This window comes from Poecilia latipinna, unplaced genomic scaffold (assembly GCF_001443285.1).
Source record: "Poecilia latipinna isolate Pla-1442-1.1 unplaced genomic scaffold, P_latipinna-1.0 Scaffold1042, whole genome shotgun sequence".
Taxonomy (NCBI): domain Eukaryota; kingdom Metazoa; phylum Chordata; class Actinopteri; order Cyprinodontiformes; family Poeciliidae; genus Poecilia; species Poecilia latipinna.
The window spans coordinates 245,742-265,948 of NW_015113658.1; the positions used below are offsets into that span (position 1 = coordinate 245,742).

Genomic DNA, 20,207 nt, shown 5'->3' on the forward strand with positions numbered 1-20,207 from the left:
GTTCCCCCTGTGTCGGGAGCGGGCATTGCAGTCAGAGAGGCGGATCTGAGCCTCTATTGCTCTGGTGTTTAGGACCTGTTCCTGTGAGGCAAGGATGAGTTCCTCTGTGCTGTCCTTGAGTCCAGCTTTTTCCAGCCATTGGTAGGATTTCCTGATATCAGCCACTTCAGTTATTTGTCGGTGGTACATCCCATGTAGGGGCTTGTCCTCCCATGATGGTTCCTCCAGCACCTTGTCCGTTGAGGCTTTGTCCTTGATGTATTTATGGATCTTGGATGTTTCAGTGTATAGCTCAGTGGGTAAGTCACCAGTCTTCCACCCGGGAGACCCGGGTTTGAATCCAGGCTGGGGCAAACAGTTACAACAGTGAAATTGAGCTATGCAGTGTGGGTCCTTAGGCAAGACCCTTGGAGCTATATAGCCTACCTCATACCATGAGAGACATTGATATACATAACATGCCAGCTCAGACGTCGCCCGGCCAAACAAGGTCTGCGTCAGGTGCTGGGGAACCAGAGCACCTTGATGGCAAATGGACTACTGGAACAAGACGGAAATGGGCGAGATATATATATATATATATATATATATATATATATATATATATATATATATATATTTTTTTTAATTCGTTGGGAGAAGGAATCATCAGCTGCTTTAAATAGCAAATGTGTGCAAAGCTGTTGATATTCTGCTGTCGAAAAATCACAACTTCGCAATTGCGGTGTTTTGTGTAAAAGGGCAGTAACATTTGAAATCGTCTTTTTGAGCATTACATCGTGTTATAATGTTATTCTCTCATCAAAAACATATCTGAAGTGTTGCCTTGATTCTTTCATGCATGTTTAAGAAATCATTGAATCTCCTTGGCAACCAGTCAGCTGTGCAAAACCTCTGTGTGGGCCTAACTCCGCCTTTGAGATGGAGCTCCGTCTCAGAACTGTAGTTTCCAAGGTTTTGAGCTCCTTCAGACTATCCAGCAGCAATTAGCAAATACCTGGTGGAACTGCATATCTGCTGAGCTCATTATAGGAGCTACTTCTCAGAGCAACACTGGTAAAAATATTGTTAAAGGGTTAATAGAGGTGTGCTGTTGCAATAACTTCCTGAAGGCACAGTTTCAGGAAGAGCAGGCATTTTTAAAGTGACATAGGCCCAATTTCAAGGCATTAAATCAAGAAGTAAATCTTGTAAGGCATATTTATAACAACTGAAGGTAGCATAGTTACTTGATTGTATTATGAAGTGGCTTTATGTGCCTGGAAAAGACATAATTCTCAGATCACTTGTTTATTTTCTCTATCGTGTGGTTTTGACACCATCTGTAAAACCTTGGTGTATTGTCACATCTGTAGCCACCAGACTTTTATATGTAATTTCCCTGTCAGCAAATGGATTCAGCTGTTTAATATTAATGTGAAGTAAGCTTTTATCACATAATGTGACGGTTTACAGAGAAACCTTTTGTTCTTGTATGTCTTTCTTCTTCCTGAAGCCTCCTTAGATGCCGTGATGACAGTTTCACAAGGTTTCAGTTTACTAAAAATGTTTCAAAGTGTCCCAGGAGATGAATCATGCGTGTTAGTTTTATGGTTCTTTTGTGAAATGAGTAGAAAGTCTCCGTAGAGCAGTGGGGCGGTGACTCCATTGTCTCATGTCACCACCCAAACAAAATGTTTGACTCCAGCACTGACACCATTCGCTTGTTAAGTGAAATTTGTGCTGCACTCGGTAGGCCTCAGGTCCACTTCCCTCATCTACTCCCAAAATATAGGTCGAGTACAGCTGCTGTAGGACGACTTGTTTTCTCGGCTGTCGCCTCTCATTACATCCCCATCATCCCCCTCTCCAGGGTCTGCAGTGTTGGGTCGGGAATGAGGCCCTTCCTCCAATGCAGGGGTGTCACACTCATTTTCATTTTGGACCACATCCACGCCTGTCACAATAAGCAATAAATAAATTAATCGCATAAAGTAAAATGAGCTCAATAATTTCCATTTGCATGATTGTTTGTTTTTCTCATTTCTCTCTCTTTTTTTCTATCAAAGACTGGATGATAAGTCTTCAGTCTGGTGCTTTGGACTCATCTAACAGCTTTTTTTGAAGGACAATTTTGTTTACAGAGGCTTCATAGTTAATTTTATTTATTGCTTTTGTTGTTTTGTTTTTATTTATTTATTTATTGATAGTCAATTCGATATGTAGAATATTTTCACTGAACCTCTGATCCAGAACTGCACAGAATTCTGGGGTATGTAGACAGAGGGAAAACTTTAGCCGCTCAAACTCTCACGGCCAGCTAAGCTCGTTAGCTGGGTGGCTTCAACTAACTAACTCACTCTCTGGTTACCTAGCAACTCACTCTGGTTGCCTAGCAACAATTTGTTGAGTAAATAGAGCAGCAGCAGTTTCAGGTTTGTCCACATGTGCCTCATAACCGTTTAAAAATAAAAACAATTCTGTGAAAACCGCAGCTAAAACAGGAATGGTTGTGTCATCAGCTTAGCAGTATTTCAGATATTTCAAAGAAAAAGCTAATCTATAAATATTGATATTGACAATTATTGATATAGTAGTCCAGCCCCACTCTATATTAAGTGCGAAAAATGTCACTATGGCAAAAACCCGGGAGGAACTGATTGATGTAATTTGAGACTATAAGAACTACTTTAACTTGATTGATAAAATAATATTTAAGTAAACAACTCTTATTTTGTTCTATTTGTATGTTTCTCTGTAGAGTCTAGAGGGCCACATAAAAAGCTGGATTTGGCCCCCGGACCTTGGGTTTGACACACGTCTCTCTACTCGTAGGGCTGTAATGCGTTATGTGACAGAGAGCAGAGCATGCCGTTTGTTCAGTCTGAAACCTTTTTAAAGTGCATTTATCTCCCCTGAAGACTCAGGAAAATGATCCGACTGTCGAGGATGAGATTCAGAGATGACATCTTATTGAAAACGGATTGCCAGCATGCATTACTTCGCTCTGTCTGGATGGTGGAGATTTCCCTGAGGGGATCGGAGTTATTAGAGTCATTACCGTGACCTTTATTTGCCCCGCGGTCTCCACTGAACTTGGCGTGACTCGTCGGCTGTCGCATCTTCTCTTCGAGGGACAAGACACACTTTGCAGTCAGACGGGTCAAGCCTGTTCAGAGTGATTACCGACCGCGATCCACAGGAGGTGGAGGCACGCTGTGAGTGTGACGGGAAGCTCCCCTACAAACATATTTATCAGACAGGCTGTGGCCTTTTATTCTCCCATCTGATGGACTAAAGTTCCAACCGCAGTTGTAGGGATGAGACTTTATTTTTAGTTTTAGGGTAAACATATGAAAATGTTCAACTGAGAGAGCTTGGAAATAAATTCTGGAGCAGAATGTTGTTTAAATGAGAAAACTTTCCTTTAATGAGATTAAAACACTCACTATCAAGATTTGTGTCTCATTAAAACCAAAATATTTCTTAAACAAAAATCGTAGTAAAACCACAACAGCTCTTAGGATTTTTAGATGTCGTCTAGAAGAAGAAAGTTTTTTGTTGTAACAAAATCTAAAACTCAACAAGAAAATTTCTTGTTAAAATGATATAAAACTCATTTCGTTTTAACAAGAAACTTGTTTTGCATTTCATTACAAGAAACATTCTGCATTTAAGGAGATTTATATAATTAAAACATTTCTTGTAAAAACCAAGATATTGTTCTTTCTTTCCTTTTCTTATTTTGGTCCTTGTATCCTTCCTTTTCTTCCTTCATTTTTATCCGACATGTCTTTACATTCTTCTGAATGTTTTCCCTCTTTCCTCTTTTTGTCCTTCCTTCTTTCCTAAATTGTCTTTCATCATTTCCTTTCATGCTTTCTTTGATTCCTACTCTTTTTCAAGCATATTAAGATTATTGTGGTACAAAAAATGTATCTTTGCATTCCTTGTTCATGTGTGTTATTTTATACTGCTATCATGTTTGAAATAAATACATAAATAAAATATAAATTCCTTAAATGTCTTTCTTTTCCTTCCCTCTTTCTTTCTATCTTACCTCATTTCTTGTCATATTTCTTTACTTTCTACTGAATGTCTTCCCTACTTCCTCATTTATTCCCTTCCTTATTTCCTTTCTTTTGTCCTTCTTATCTCGTGTCCTTCATTCTTTCTTCTTTTATTCCTTCCTTGTCCCCTTACAGCCTTTCCTTCTTTCTTTCCTTCAATCCTATCTAATTTATTTTCAAATCTTACTTTCTATTGCATGTCTTCCCTCGGTCTTTTTTCACTTCCTTTCTTGCGTCCTTCCTTGGTTTCCTGCTATTTCTAATTTTCCAGGCTACAGATGTAAAGTTTGCAGAAATGTCTAAATTATTATATTTTCTACTCTGTTCTAAAGGATAGTAAAGGTCTGAGAACTGGAGGAGTTTAAAATCATGATTTTAGAGATTCCTTTTCCTTCGTCCATCTTTACCTTACAGTATTTAGTTTAGCAGCCGTCAACCTCTTCATCCTTTTCCTCTAACATCTGCGTGTGAAGCTCAAACGGTTTCTGTTTAAAGTAATTCCTCTGCTTGTTTGCTCCCTGCTGAGATCTTTGAGCGCTTCGTTGAAAGCAGGTCAGTCCAGGTCCGGAGGGAACCCGTCCGTTTTCATCTACCAGCACACTTTCCGGTCCGGTTTATTGGATCTGCTTTGACCCTCTGTGTTCACACCCACTCATGTCATAAACGGGTCGCTCTAATTACCAGTTTCCAAGTCAACAAATTTATATAAAGGAGGTTTTTATCGAAGCTAACGCTCAGTTCCTCAGGTCCACCTACCGTTCTGTGGTTCCGGATGATTTCACCCAGACGGTTTATCATCTCACTGCCAAGCTCTGTAATCCCCAGAAATGCTAAACATGCTAATCTTTTCCACGTCTCCCTTCCAAACCACAAGACGTAAACAAATTATCACACATTTACTCACCTTCGGTTCTCTCAGCTAGATTAGTCATTTAGTCCGTAAAGTTCTGACTTGTGTGCAGGAAAAGCTACTTTAGATCTTAGTGCAGCGAGCCAGGTGGTCTTTGAGGGAAAAACCTCATAGATGTGCATGTTTGATTTATTTATTTAGGTTCACATGGATAATTAAAGCCAAATCACTTTGCTTAAAGAGCCAAATCATACTAGGAATAATTTTAAATAAGTTAACTGTAGGGTCTGTAATTAATTTATCACATTTTAATCAACAAAATAAGAAGGATAGGGTGCTTGAAATCCTTGAATTTAAATTAGGTATTTTCAAGGTTAATTTGTTTATAAAGTACTTGAAAGTGATTGATATTCAAACTGCACAGTTTGGTAATAAAGTTCAATCTATCGTTTGATTAAAAGCTTAAATTTGGAAACGTTATTTATTTACAGTAGAAAACTAATATTTTCAGACACATTTTTTTCTCGCTGTCTGAAGTTAAATCATACTAAACTTTTCTCATTTTGGTTTAGTTTGACCACAACTATTTCTATTTGCAAATGCCAGAAAACTTAAAACATTACTGAGAGATTTTTTTGTAGCTTTCTTTCATGTATATGTAAATATGTATATGTTATATTATGTGCAGCACTTTGCAACATTTGATTAAAAAAGTGCTATACAAATAAAGTAAGATTACTACCTGCCTTTGTATATGTAAATATTTTTCTTTAAACAAAGAATGTGTAAAGTAATAGATATAACAGAAAGGCAGCAGGATCAGATAAGTTTATTCTTCTGCTTCCCTCCTTTTCAACAATGCATTTAGAATAGTTACCTAAATACATATTTTATTTGAGCTGTGAATGTAAATATGTCTGAAAAAGCTAAACTTGTCTTGCAGTTTAGTGAGGAGTCAGACTCACAGCTTTGCTTTTTAGTTGAAATCCTTTGATTCAAAGAAGAACTACATCCCTCATGTATTTGTTTAAGGCTTTTCCTCTTTCTTATTGTATTGACAAGGCCGTGAATAATTCAGCCCTGTTACATAACTGTGTGTGTGTGTGTGTGTGTGTGTGTGTGTGTGTGTGTGTGCGTGCGCTCAGAAATATGTTAGAAATGATGTAATTAGGTTTGGATTTGTGTTTCTTACATTGGAGTAAATATAAGCGACCTAAAGTGACGAGGAAAGACGAGACGTTAACTGATTTATGTAAAAGCCTCAAACAATGATTCGCTGCTTTTTCCCACGTTTTTTGAGGCCATAAACTGCCCACCGCCTCACCAGTGCATACCAGGAAGGTTCTCTGTGATCTGGAAAATAATTCTCTACGCTGCGGTTTGTCGGTTTCTGGATTTCTCCTCCAGCTAGCGGTGAAGTCATACTTGATGGCTCCGCATACATCAGTGATGTCTCCCTGTCGTTGCAGAGGCTCGCGGGCCGAGGCGCAGCCTGCAGTCGTCGCAGAACCTCCTGCAGGAGGAGGTGGCACGTGCTGAAGAACACTCCGAGGTAAGAACAACGCAGCTCTGCCTTTTCTCTAAAATCCCTCCTGGAAATTCAAAACAGAGCGTTACTGCTCTGGCAGCGGTGTTGCTGGGGGCTTTTATTTTGAAATAAATAAATAAATCTGCAGGCTGGCTCTGAGCAAGCCCACCCACTTCAATGCAATCTGCTGTATGAAGCCGCTAGGCATGCTATACATACACCCACCCTACGTCAGCAGCAGCAGCCAGTGGACTGTTAACATCCTGTTTGCTCCCCTTAAGGCTTCATTTAATGACAAACAATACGATGCTTCTCTAACTAAAACTAAATAAGCAACAGAGTTTAATCTGAACCAGATGGTGTGAATTCGGTGTCTGAAGCTGCTGTCAATAAAAAATGCTTCACAGTCTTTGTGTTTTTAAACATATTCAGAGCAGATTTGGGGGAAAATTTCCGACTTTGTCTTTGTCTGTGTGACTGAAGAGAAAAATGAGAGCAAATCGGGTTTTATTTAGGGCCACAACTAACAATTATTTTATTAATTGATCATTCTGATTTGAAAAAGGCATATTCTGCCCATTTTTCAGTCAACCATTTAAATCATTTTATATAATATTAAAAATACACTAAAAATGCAAATAAATTAATTATTTTCACATAAGAAAATAAACATTTTACTGCCTAAAATGCAACAACATGGCATTCCTTTAGTGAACCCCTGATCTAGGGATGCACTGACTTAAGAAAAGAAAAAGGGCCAATATCGATATCCAATATTAATGCTGTTGAGGCCAACAACCGATATTTCCTAATATTATTTATCTTTTGTACATTTCTCTAGTCTTTTATATATAAAAGACTCTCTCTCCCTCCCTCTCTCTCTCTCTTAGTTTAAGTAGCACCAATTCATAGCAAATGTCATGCAAACAAATCATTTCAATTAAATCACACATACATTCCAATTGATAGTTTTTTTACAGTTCACATACTTACATACTTCGTTTTAAATCTAAGTATATGAAATGTATATGCACTATAAAAACTAAAAGCTTAAAGCGGTTGTATTGTTACAACCATATAATTTTGGAAACAATTAATGAATTTATCAAATTAAGAGATTTAATAAGTAATTTAAAAAAAAAAGCTCAGCTAGATTTTGAGTTCAAGGTTTATTTTTTACCAGCTTGAGGTTAGCAATGTCACGGTTGCTAGGCGACAGGAGGGGCAGGAATAAATCTGAAGGCTGGACCTCGTTTCTGGTCCTTCAAAGAATGTGTCTGAATTTGGACACACCCCTACCCACTCCTCAAAAGGGGAAAAACAAGAGAACACGATCTCTTGTTTTTCTTTTTTACATAAAGTAGCTAAAAGAAAAGAGCTTCTCATCCAAATTTATAGTCACAGTAATATTCATACCATTTAAACCTTAAAAATTGAGTTTGCAGAGCAGGGAATGAAAATCAGTCAGTATTTGTTGATTCAGTTTCCCTTTGTGTCAGACAATAAGCTGAGCTGCTTTGAAGCTGAAGTCTGAAATAGAAATCTGCTGCTTCATGATTAAAACATCTGACGACCTGAGAGCAAGAGAAGCCTGATCCTCAGAACTCGCTGGTGTGTTTCTGAAATAGTTTTACCAAGCGACATTGATGCTTTCACAGGTGTCTAAAAAACACAAACAGCTGGGAGTTAAAGCTGCCACAGGGCTGCCTGCAGGCCTTCCGTCACTGATCCACACTGATTCTCCTTCATGCATGCACCAACACGACCGGGGTGAGCTCACAACACAAGCAGCTGTAGAGTCAGACCTGTTGTCTCCAGATCTGTGCAGTAAATGATTCAAACTGTAAACCCCAGATTACTGTGGTTTTAAATGAAGTTTGGATCGATAACTGAAAGGCTGCTGCACATTAATGTCACAGTTAGTCACAGACTCACGACTTTGGAGTTCAGCTGGAGATGAAACATCAATAAGTAACAGGTTATCATATATGTGCTAAAAGTTCTCAATGTAGACAGCATAATTCATCGACAAAATAAAAAATTTGATACTTCAGGCACAAAATGTCTTCGATTTAATCTCAGTGATTAGAATTAGGGGTAAAACAATTAATCATAATGAATCAATTATTTAAGTAATTGTCAACTAATTTAATTATCAATTAATTAATCGGAGTATACTGACTCAAAAAAGGTAAGTTGTTGAAAGAATAACATATTAGTAATTAAGCCAAAATTGTTCAAAACAAAAAGCGTTTTGCACTTAAAATAACATTTATTTGTCTATAAATATGGTCTATCCAAAACTCCTCAAGTGGCAGTTTCAGATTCACCTGGTTCAAATGCTGTAAAAATAAATCTTTATTAAGCACCTCTGCTATCTAATTATTAATCTGATTTAATCCAGCTCCAGTCCATTTAGCTAGAAAGTCTGATTCATTTGGGGAGATGTGAGTGCGTAGCCAAACTCTGGAACACCTACAAACTTTGGTCTCGACTCAGTTGAAATTAACTCTGGTGCAGTTCAGATGCATATGTGAACGCTAAGCGGATTGAAGATTTCTTCAAAAGCAAGGCATTCTGGGTAAATACAACCAAAGCAAACACACTATTCTAGTGCTAGTTGGGTGAAATGGCTTACAATCTTTTTCTAAAGACAAAAGGGAAATTGTACAGTGGCTAAAATCTGATGCCACATCACATCTGGTTTTGTGTTGTTTCCTTCAGTGGTTCTTGTTGCAGCGCCCCCATAGGTGAGGAGGGGAACAGGTTTCTCAAAGGTTTTGGTTTGTTCAATTGTACAGTATGAAAAAGAACCACAGCAGCTGAAAATGCAACAAATGTTGCAATTTTGGTCCCCAGTCAAACTGAGTGTACTGGACTATCGGGTGTGAACGGCTCTTCCTTGGTTCAGGGCTGTAATGAAAACATAACACCTTGGTTTGGATTTTGCTCTTAAATTGAGATCTGGGTGGATAGGATGTGAATAAAATCTGATAATAAGAACATTATTAATCTTAAGTTATTAAAAAAACCTCAAAATTAATGGTTTTATTTTTGAACAATTTCTGGTTTTAGAGCAGAAGTCAAGTCCCTCAGCCTCAAATCAAACCTAAACAGAGTAGCTTATGACTCACATGCAATGTAATCTGTTTCTTTTTAATTAAAGAACCAAATGCAAGTCTGTTGGCGTTGCTGAAATACCCACAATCATTTGCTTACCTGCCGACCACCATGTTGCTTATTTACAGAAGAAAGATGCCGCTGCCATTGCAGGCACGCATTGATCCACAGAGGCTGCCGCTCCCACCTCACATGGCTGCGATCAATAGTTTCATGACTGACTCAACAAACGAGCCGCTCACTGATTGATTAAGCAGCAGCTTTCAGAGACCCTCAGCATGGATATATCAGTAAATATCCGACACAAGGCGGCTATTTTCTGTCTTATTAATCACAAGTTTTAAGAAGAGATGGTTTATGATTATTGCATGGAACAGATGAAAGGCTCTCTCCTCTGTGTTTAATCAGAGCTTCAGAGTTAGTGTGCCTGAATCAATACAATCGGGCCTCTCTGCTGTCTCACTATCAGCTTGAATCTAAATCGTCTCAGATTGAGACCTTAGAGGGCAAAAAAATTTAAGTTTTCATGGTTGACGGAAATCTTTACAGCCTTTCATAGTCATTTTATGGTGAAGAAGATCTGGGGCTTTGTGAAATTGGGTCCAGACCGTTAAGGTTTCGGGCCAAAAAACCCCTTCTTCTGTTGCCCTGGGTCTCAGGTACCAACATGAACAAACAAATCTGATGGAGGAATCGAGAACTTGATGTATTCTTCCGTCATCCTATAAATCAAATCTGTCAGCCTGTAGGTCATCTGACAGTGAGGGTTTTTTTTAAATGAGGTGAAGTGAGGAAACGCAGCTGAAAGGTTTGAGGGCTTTTTAACTGTTCCTGTGAAATATTTTGTTAAATCTTGTTTCCTGTCAGTCTCTCACAAACACAAAAACACACATCGAAATAGGTTATATACTAATCAAGACCAAATTCATCTCAGAGTGTTGTAGATGTTGTGGTCGTCTAAACCATAAATGGTGAAATAGTGGAAAAAAAGATGTTTCATTTTACAACCGCAAACTGTTTCACTGGAACTTTGTGTAATAGACATAAAATTAAGTCCATCGATTTTGCCATTTTGTATTTTTTTATTCTTTCATTAGGCCTGAGCAGCTAAGCGCTACGAAGGCCTATTGTTTGAGTTTCTAATGCTTCTAATGCTAAATACAGCCCAAGTGCTTAATAAAACACTTACCTGTTTCTTGGTAGTAAGTTGATTTTTGGTGTCTGTAAAATGAGTTGTTTTAAAAACTTCCAGTATAAGTGACATTCAACAGGCATTGTGCATTTAGCTAACAGCCCCAATAGATCCTGCAGCATGTTTGGTCAGATGGTTTACCTGCTGTATGCACTGTACAATGGCTGCGGGAAAAGACAAGTGTTTTGTTTTTGACTTATCATCCAGAAACCACTTGCTGAATTCTTGTTGGTTGTGCAGGAGACTCTGCTAATGCTTTTCAAAGATGTACGGTTGTATAAGTTTGCATTTGTTTGCCCCCATTTTTACCTGTGAGTGTAAACGGTATGTTGGGGGGGGGGGGGCATGTCCACAAGCAGCTTATTTGAATTTAAAGTGACAGAGGCCCTAAAACAGCTCATTCTGAAAGGAGTTCAAAATAGGCAGAACTGAGCAGACTAAAATCTCATTATCCAAGATTGATTTTGTGCAAAAAATGTAATGAACATGTTTTGTACAGCCCATAGAGCAATCCTAATCTGTTCAATAAAGTGTAATGGGTCACCTTTAAAGATGTTTGTCTGACTCCGGGTTGAGTAAAGAAACTAATAAACAATGGCGTGTGTTTTTTTTTTGTTTTTTTTTTTAATGAAGCATAACAGTTCAACCTTCAAGACATCTTCTCAAAATCATTTTTGATTTTCTGCTCAGATAGTTTCACCTGAAATAAAACCCATACCATGATTAAATTATCCATGTTTTCTACTGGGTCAGAACTCAACATTTGCCTCCTGTGTTTACATCTGGTTCTCCTGCTCCGAACTCATCTGTCCAATAAACAGACAAAACCTTATGGCTTGGTTTGTAGTGACAGGTTCTGGTTTGCTTTGTTTTTTTCTGCATGGAAAAAACCAAACCACCAATAAAATTTACAAGTTAACAAACTCAACTGATTCGGACTAAAGTAAATGAGCTGCAGGTGTACAAAAGCTCTTAACTCGTGGTTTTGGCACCAGAGTTCAGGAATATTTCACAGGTTTTTTTGGAATCTGGACTAAATGTGATTATCTGCTATTCAAAGCCTAAAATACTTCAATCAAGCCACAACAGTGTTTGATATCTTTAATATTATGATTGATATTTTAACTATTAATGTGAGCATCAATCATGAGAGAGACTAAAAAAACCCAGACTTTTAAAAACTTTAATCTATTTCATTCCTTTTCATCTGTGAAGAGAAATAAAATCCTAAACCTTTTCTAAATAGGAACTGAAAGGTTCTTCTGTTTCACAGTTAATGATCTCAGACCAGAAGAACTCAACTGATGTTTTCTCAGTCTTATTTATAAGACTGTTTGCATTAATAATGAGGCAAATGCTGGGATCTGTGGGAGATAAACTGTCTCTCTGCACATTGGTTGTCCACAGAAAGTCAGAATACATCATAGAAGAGATCAACCATTTACCAGAAGAGATGTTTTTGATGGTTCTGTATCAATAAAAACTGAAAGCTCAGCAAAAGCTCTAATTTTAGGAAGCTAATATATTTATTGGTATTGATTGGTGACCAGATGAGCCCTCCTAAAACACCATCTGGTCAGCTGGGAAAACAACTCCCACTGGGATGACCCCATGGCCTCTAACCATCTGCACAGGACCTTAACCTTTAAATAGCAGGCCTACAAGAAGTACCGCCCCCACACCCAGCCCCAGGTGTTCAGCCACCTCAGTATGGATAGATGGTCATTCCTGCTGGGAATACAGACTAATACACCAGGAAGTTAAGTCTGGGTCATGAGAGAACCTTAATAAATTACAAAACATTAAAATGTATTTATGTGCAAAGATTAACATCCTAAAGCAATTTAATAAGCAAAAAAATATTTAAAGATGACCTATTATGCTTCCTTGAAAAGGTTAGGATATGTCTATGGGCTACCCAAAACATGTTAATCACATTTTTGTTTTTATCAAAATCATTCTTGGATAATGCGATTTTAGTCTGGTTCGTTCTTCCTATTTTGAGCTGTTTTAGGGACTCTGTAGGACACTTTAAAGCCATAGTAAGCTGCTGCTTACTTGTGTTGCAAACAAATGTGCAATTATATGACAAAAAATCTTTGAAAAGCAGAAGCGGAGCCTCCTTCACCATCAACAAGAATGCAGTAAGAGGTTTCTGGATGGTAAGTCAAGAAGAAAATACTTGTCTGTTCCAGCAGCCATTGTACAGCGGTAAAATCAGCTGACCAAAACTGCTAGAACTTTGCTTGAGTTGCTAGGTAACAAGGCTGGGCTTGATTGGGGTTGCTTGGTAACATTGCACTGTGGCTTTGCAAATTGGAGGTTTTCGAAATGGCTCATTTTCGGACACGAAAAAACATTAACTTATTGACAAAAAGTGGCTGGGTAGTTTTTGTTTTTCTTCTAGGTGCTTGAGCTGTTTGTAGAAGCAGCAGAGATCCAAATGGAAGTACAAACTAATTGATTTATTGTTTATTGGCAGGCTAGAGCAATGTTGACGCTTGATATCAAGCATCTAACTTCAAAGTACTCAACTGGCCAACTTGAGGACAGACAACTTGCTAAGGAGATATCAGACAACTCCTTAGCAAGTTGTCTGATGATAGTTTGTCTGCTCTGCTTCCCAGGAGCTGCTGGAGAAGTTCATGGAGGGCAACGTGAGTCTGGATGAGTTCCTGGATTCGTTCCAGAGCTACAGGAAGACCTACCACATCCGCCGGGCTCAAACAGAGAAGATCCAGGAGGCTGTTCAAGCCCGGAAGCAGCCCAACAAAAGCAAGAGACCCGAGGAGAGCCAGGTTCCGGAGGTGAAGAAGGACTCCGAGCCGCAGCAGGAGCCTCAGCGGCCCAACGGCTTTGTGGCACAGGGGCCTCTCAGAGTGTTCCAGGTCCGATATGGCCTGACGCCGGCCATCCTCGTTCCCCATTACCCTGTTTCCCCCCCTGCCTCGGCGCCGAGCCATCAAAACCCTGCCTCTGAACCCCCAGTGGGCCAGACCCACATCTTGAGCCCAAGCAGCCCGATCCCAGGACACGGCCAGCCAGTTGGCCTCCGGGTCATAGGCCAGCTGCCGGGTGGCTGGCCTGCTAACGGGCGGCCGGTCCGGGTGCAGCAGCTCTACAGACCCAACCCGCAGCAGCCCGAGCCGCCATACCGATAAGCTCCAGCAGGGGACGGTAAAGAGACAGTTAGAGAGGTCTTCCAACCCGTCGGAGCCAAGCGGCGGCTGTCACAGTCACCCAGGCAGGCAGGCAGGACCGAGGTCCAACGTTTCTGTTGTCCCTCCATGGCAGGAAAGCATGAGCATAAAGGTAGAGAGGTGGCAGACAGGAGAGCCGGGGATGGGCTGGGATAACGGCTCGGGTTCAACTCTGGTGAGCTAATCTCTTCCAAAACATCCACTAATCTGCTTTTATTACTTCATAAAACCAAAACAGGAACAGCTGCTGTGTGCTGGTTTGAACCCTCCCGGGTCCCTCAACATTTTCTGCATTGTTGATGCAAATTTGATTTTTTTTCTTAGGGAATTTATATTCTCTTTTATATAATTTTTAAAATAAATGGAGCAATCTGCACCCCTTAATCATTTTTGTGCCATTCTGAATGTGTTCTTTGGTTATACCAGCTCCTGGGCCAGTCTTTAAAAAAATTCAGCCTTCTTCAAATTAAACAAAATTGGTGTGAAATCTTTAAAGGCCAACAAAATTATAACGACAAAAACAAAACCTTCTGCTGCATAAACGTAGCACAGATCATTGACACCATATTTCAAATGGTTTTGTAAATGTGGACCAGCTAGTTGACCTTTGAACTCTGAAGATATTTATGTCTTTAAAATGGTAGTGGCACAAATGTAAATTTGACACCAATTTCGCTTATGTTTTCTTTTGTTCTTTGCCACATTGTTTAAGAAAACAATGTGGCAATGTGGTTGCAGAAAAGTTTTCATCCAGATGAATCTGCACAAATCATTGTTTTAAACATGCCAAACCCATTGGGGGCAGTGTAGCACACAGCTAAATTCTGTGAGCCAATCGGATTTCTTCAAAAGAAACATAACTTCCTGTTAGAATCTAAACATGGTGCCCCGAAGTTCGATTGTCTCAACAGATATATAGGCTTTTTTTAATATCGTATTGAAATATAAAGTTATTAAAACACAAAATGATACAGATTGGGAATCGTGTCAAAGCAAGTATGTAGATTAATTGTCGCATTATTTGTCGCAGACTGCGAAGTGCAGAACCATAAATCTGTTTTCTAATGTACACACAAGCACAAAAACTGAGTTTTTGCAAATTTGATCGGAGTTTTAATAAATAAATGGAGTTTTTGTGTGGATGAAAGGCCAAAGCAAATAAACATTTTGAGTCTATGAACACAAGATTTTCTATTTGCATATTTTAATAACTTAAACTGGAATTTAAGGGATTAAAAAGTCTGAAAAGGTGGGAATATTATTTATTTAAAGACTGCAGTTTATAATGGCACTAAACAAATTGGTGAGGGAAAAAAAATGAAGGGACCTCATAGAGTTGACCCATAAAACGCAGCCAAGAGAAGCTTTTTGTGTTTTCCAGCCTTTAGATAAGAGAGACGACACTGCTGCTATCGAAGCCCATCCCCATGGAGAACAACGTTTTTAATCGTTAATTCAAATTATTTTCTAATATATTTTGTATTTTACAACAATGAATATGAAAGCACAGAGCAAAGTCAGATGTTGGAAGAAGAAGAGGAAAAAGGATCTTATTGTAAGTTCATACAGCTTGAAACAAAGAGAAGCTCATCCAGCTGAACGATGACGTCAGTAAAGTGGCGTTAGACATAAAGTCCTGTTGTTTTCCGTTTAAGACAGAGACCTTTATGCTTGGAGTCATTCCCAGGATTGGGAACGCTGCGGGATGTTGGAAGGAATGCGGCTGCAGACTCATCTCTTTCAGCCTTTCATTAGCACGGCTCGTCGGTGGGCGGCTTATTTATTCATGTAAATTCAGTTTTTTACATCCAACTTCAAAGCCCCTTGTTTACCAAATGAGGAGCCGCTTCCTCCTTTCCAGGGAAGCAACCGTTTTTATTCCTGAGCCGCAAAGTGCGAATGTCACCGCCTCCCCACCGCCTGTCCTGCAGAAATTTATGAAAGACAGCAGTTTGGCTCTGTTCTTAAACATAAGTTTGTTCATCGCTCATCGGTATCTCATAAGTGCATGCTTACAACAGCTTGTTCAAGTACATGAAAATGCCTTCAAAAAGCCAGCGCCCAGTTGCATAATAAACAGGGAGGGGATTTAATTTGACTTCCTCTTCTAATTTGAAAAAGATCCTTAAATGGGGGGAAAAGTGACGTGAACGTTTGTTTTTGTGTTTATCTCTTCATAACAAGGAATTAATTTTCTGCTTAGTAGCTTTTCAGTCTCTGAGCTTAATGTGTTTTTATTAGGGGTGCACCAGTTTCCTTAATTTTGGGAGACCAGCACTTGGCTGATACTTCCCTATGAAAAGGTCTTATTGTTGCTAGTTTAGTCACCACATTTAGCGACTTTTCTGACAAAAAAAAAAAAAAAAATCTGAATTGTCAGGTCTGGCTTTTTCAGTTCAACTTCAAAAATATTTTGTTGAACCCAAATGGAAATTAAATGTTGTAACTCATTAATTTGAAGACTTATTGTAGATGGTGATGGCTGTTGGCAGAAAGATCTCTTGCAGCCGTCTGTATTACAATGATTTTGAAAAAGCCTTTGACTGAAGACACTGTTTTCTCAACACATTCTCATGAAGAGAAGGCTCAGAGCAGTCCATAATTTTCTTCGTTTTATGAAGAATCATTCATTGAGATCTTAGAATTTGAAAATGTGAATTTTTAAAATTATGCAAACATCTACATTTTTTGAATTTAAACATTTTAAAGATCATTGATCAAACTTAAAACTGCAATCAGTGCATCCCTAGTTTTCATGAAAATGATGCATTCTTAGAGCTGAAGCTGTAGCTAATAGATGGCTCATGTTTGTCTTTAAAGGTAGAGAAAGATTAACCTAAATTATCCTTTAATTTCAAACTAAATGCTAATGATTTCTACACAGAATGATGAAGATCCTCCTGCTAGTTTCTGTTGAACAAAAAAGCGATAACTTTCTCATGCTTCCCCTCCTCCTCGGCTCATTTTGACTGAGGAACCGAGTGGCTTTTCTATTTTAGGCTTGTCTCTGTTTTGTCTGCTTTGTTGACAACAAATTGGTTTGTTTTGAGGGGGGAAAACACAATAGAGTTCAACAACAACCTACGGAAAATCTGACAGAACAAGGAAAAAGATTGGGAGGTGGAGAACATTCAGCCTTTTTTGTTCTCTCCTCACAGATTAAGTTTTGTTGTTTGTATTATTTAGTAAATTGAAATGCAAATGAGACCTAAAACTACATCCCTGTTTATCATAAAGTATGAGAAAGGCTGCATGAAAAGAATTTGAAAGAAAGCTGGAAATATGCAAAAAAAATATTTATCCAGATTAAAGCTTTCTTGGGTTGTTAATGAACAATATTCTTTTTTTGAGTTAAATTGACCTCACATCTTTTAATATTTTTACATAAAAAGTCACCCTTTCATAATTTTATTTACAAAAAATATTTTATCTGTAGCATTATCAACTTATCCATTTTCAAAAGAAAAAAAAAACCATTTTGAGCCTCAAACGTCACATTTTTTTATTTTAAAGATCTTATAAAGTTGGATAACTATCTAGTTTAGGAAATTTATTTTTAAAGAACCACTAATTTTCTCTCTACATTTAGGGTTTAAAATAAAAATAAAGATACAAATTTGCAAAAGAGGATAGCTTTTTTCCTGCAGGATTGAAAATTATGTTAAAAAAAAAAACAGATTCCAACCAAATGACAAGTTAAACAGATCTAAAAGCATACTACTGGTACTTTTAGTGTCACTTTTTGTGGAAATTAAATGCAAATATTGTAGAAAAACAGTTAAAAACCTACATTTGTGATATCTGTATTTAAAACACTAGCTGGTCATTTTTGTGTTTTACCCAAAGTCATTATGGTGCCGCAGGTTTCAAGGTTTCAGAAAACTGATTTAGGGTAATTAATCTTCAACTCTCCTAAACCCAAAAGAACATTTTGTATACTGCAAAAACACCAAATCTTACAAAGATTTGGGTCTGGTTTCTAGTATAAATATCTTAATACAGTTGAAATTTGATCAAAGTAATTTTTAAGCAATTTTTTAGTCAGCATTTCATTAATATTGATTGAAAAAAGTTAGTTCCACTGGTAGAAATGAAATGATCTGCCAGGAATTATTTACTTAAAACAAGCTCTATACCTTTCTGAAAGGTTACTTGTAAGTTAGTTTTGTTTTATTTCAAGTGTACTGAGATCTTTGTAGTAGAAACTAAAATACTTGGTGTACCTCTTGTTACGTTGGGCTTTGATGCGACTGGGTTCTGGCTTCAAACATGCTGTGCCCACTCAGGTTCTTATAGGGAAACAAAAACGGCTTCATAAGTTGTAGTTGTGGTGGCGATGAACTCAAGTCAGACTAAAAACATCAGTGAAACCAAATCACCATCGACTTTCCACTGTTGCTGTGAGAGTTTACTAAAAAAAAGTTTAGAGTTTTGTTGTTTCTCACAGTCCTGATTTCTGTTTTTCTTGGTGTGTCATAGTGACGTGTGAAACTGGTGGTTCATGTCAGACTGGATGTGTGTGAAAACTCAAATATTGATGTGAAGTGCTTTTTTTTTTTGTCCAGTCCTTCTTTCAAAAGTTTTTGGACCTCAATGTGCAGAACTAAAAGCTTCTTGTGAAGAAAATAGCATCAAACAGCAGCTGCATCAGCTGAAGCAGATTTTCACACATGGACTGAAATTTCATGTTCAAACAATACCGAAGCCTCAGTAAACGCTGTGTTTACTGAAACCTGGTGGATTCCATGTCTTATGACTGTCACACAATTGAAAATATGAACATCTGTCTACTTCAGCTGCCTTTGATAATGATTTCATTGAGTGCTCTTATCTCACTAATGATCTTAGGTAATGAAAATATGTTTCGGGAAGTGATTCTTCAATAGGTTGAAAACATAAAATAGATAAACCTACAGGATGATAATATATATTATGTAGTTATAAACTATTTTAAGAAAATTCCCTACAGTACTCACACACAGCTGTAGGGAGATATTTAACTGAAGAGACATAGCAGCTCCGCAGAGATTTCACACTTTCACAATGAGTACTGATCAGTTGGGACACTGACGGGTAAGTGACTGAGTTCAGAGGACATTAAGTACTCTGTAGTTGGATGAAGGTTCGGGTCATTGGGTCGCAAAAGCTCATGCAGCAATTTGAAGCTGCCTCACCTCCAGGACAGGTGCAGCTGTGTCATGGATTGAGAGGATGTGGGTGATGTTGTGCTTTGCCAGTAGCTCCTGGTCCTGTGCATCTGTGAATCACAGAAAATTGAGAAATTTGAAATTATTTCTGCATCCAGTGACAAATGTCAGCATGAAAGCTGCAACCTAAATAAAGCATTTTCTGCCCGACAACACCCCCCCTCCCTTAATGTCTCCCAAGCAAATATGGCCGTATGGTTTAAAAGTTTTGCTCTTCTTTTGAACTGAAAGAAAAACCGGAAAACCAGTGTTTCTAAAACAGTCCAACAGCTTGGCCCAAAAGCAAGAAACAGTAATTGTTTTAATCAAATTTTGTTCTTTAAAAGGAAGCCAAATGTTTTCTACGATGGACAGATGTGCTTTAAGCATTTTTTTCTCTCATGCTTTGCAAATGTGCAGGATGCTGCTAAAACCATCCCAAAAAGGCCTAGAGAAGCCTTCACTAAGCCCTGCTACAATGCAAGTAAGCAACCATAAACTGCAGACATTATGTTGCAAAAATATGTAATAAATGGTAAAACAACACAACCATTTTTAATTATCAAAGTATTTCCGAGAGAAGTGCAATCCTGAGTCACTATCTATATGTTCCCAGGGTATACTTTATGCAACACAAATCATAAATTGAGGGAAGGCCAGTAACTCCCCTAAGGCTCTAAAAGCAAAAGATAACTTTTATTTTTCATATTTTTTGCCAAAATTTGACATTTAAGATCAAAAGTTATTAAAAATATAATTTTAATTATCCAAAGATACAAGATGTGATTCATCAGTGTGAAAATGTGCAGTTTTTGTTGCTTTTATCAAGACTCATATTTGTAATGTAGGCCTCTGTATCTCCTCTAGTTTGATAACTAGTAATGCATTGGGACTGACTTTATTTTACCTGGCTAAACTGAAATTAAAAGCTGGCACAATGTTGTGTATAAGACTGAAAGTTACATATTTAACATATTAATATCTTCCAAAACAATGTATACATTTATTTAGAAGGGTTTTGTTAGAAATCAGTTTATTCAGATTTAGATGTAAATAAGCTAACTTAGCATTAGCTAAGCACC

At 38.1% G+C, this 20,207-nt stretch overlaps 1 protein-coding gene across 1 annotated transcript in view; it reads left to right on the forward strand.

The window, feature by feature from the left end:
• Positions 1-16,992, forward strand: part of vps37d (VPS37D subunit of ESCRT-I) — a 53,923-nt gene extending 36,931 nt beyond the window's left edge. Inside the window, exons 3-4 of the mRNA XM_015051372.1 lie at positions 6,369-6,451; positions 13,367-16,992. Coding sequence (XP_014906858.1) covers positions 6,369-6,451; positions 13,367-13,900 — 617 coding nt within the window. The 3' untranslated portion in view covers positions 13,901-16,992. The remainder of the gene's footprint in view (positions 1-6,368; positions 6,452-13,366) is intronic.
• The last annotated feature ends 3,215 nt before the right edge of the window (positions 16,993-20,207 follow it).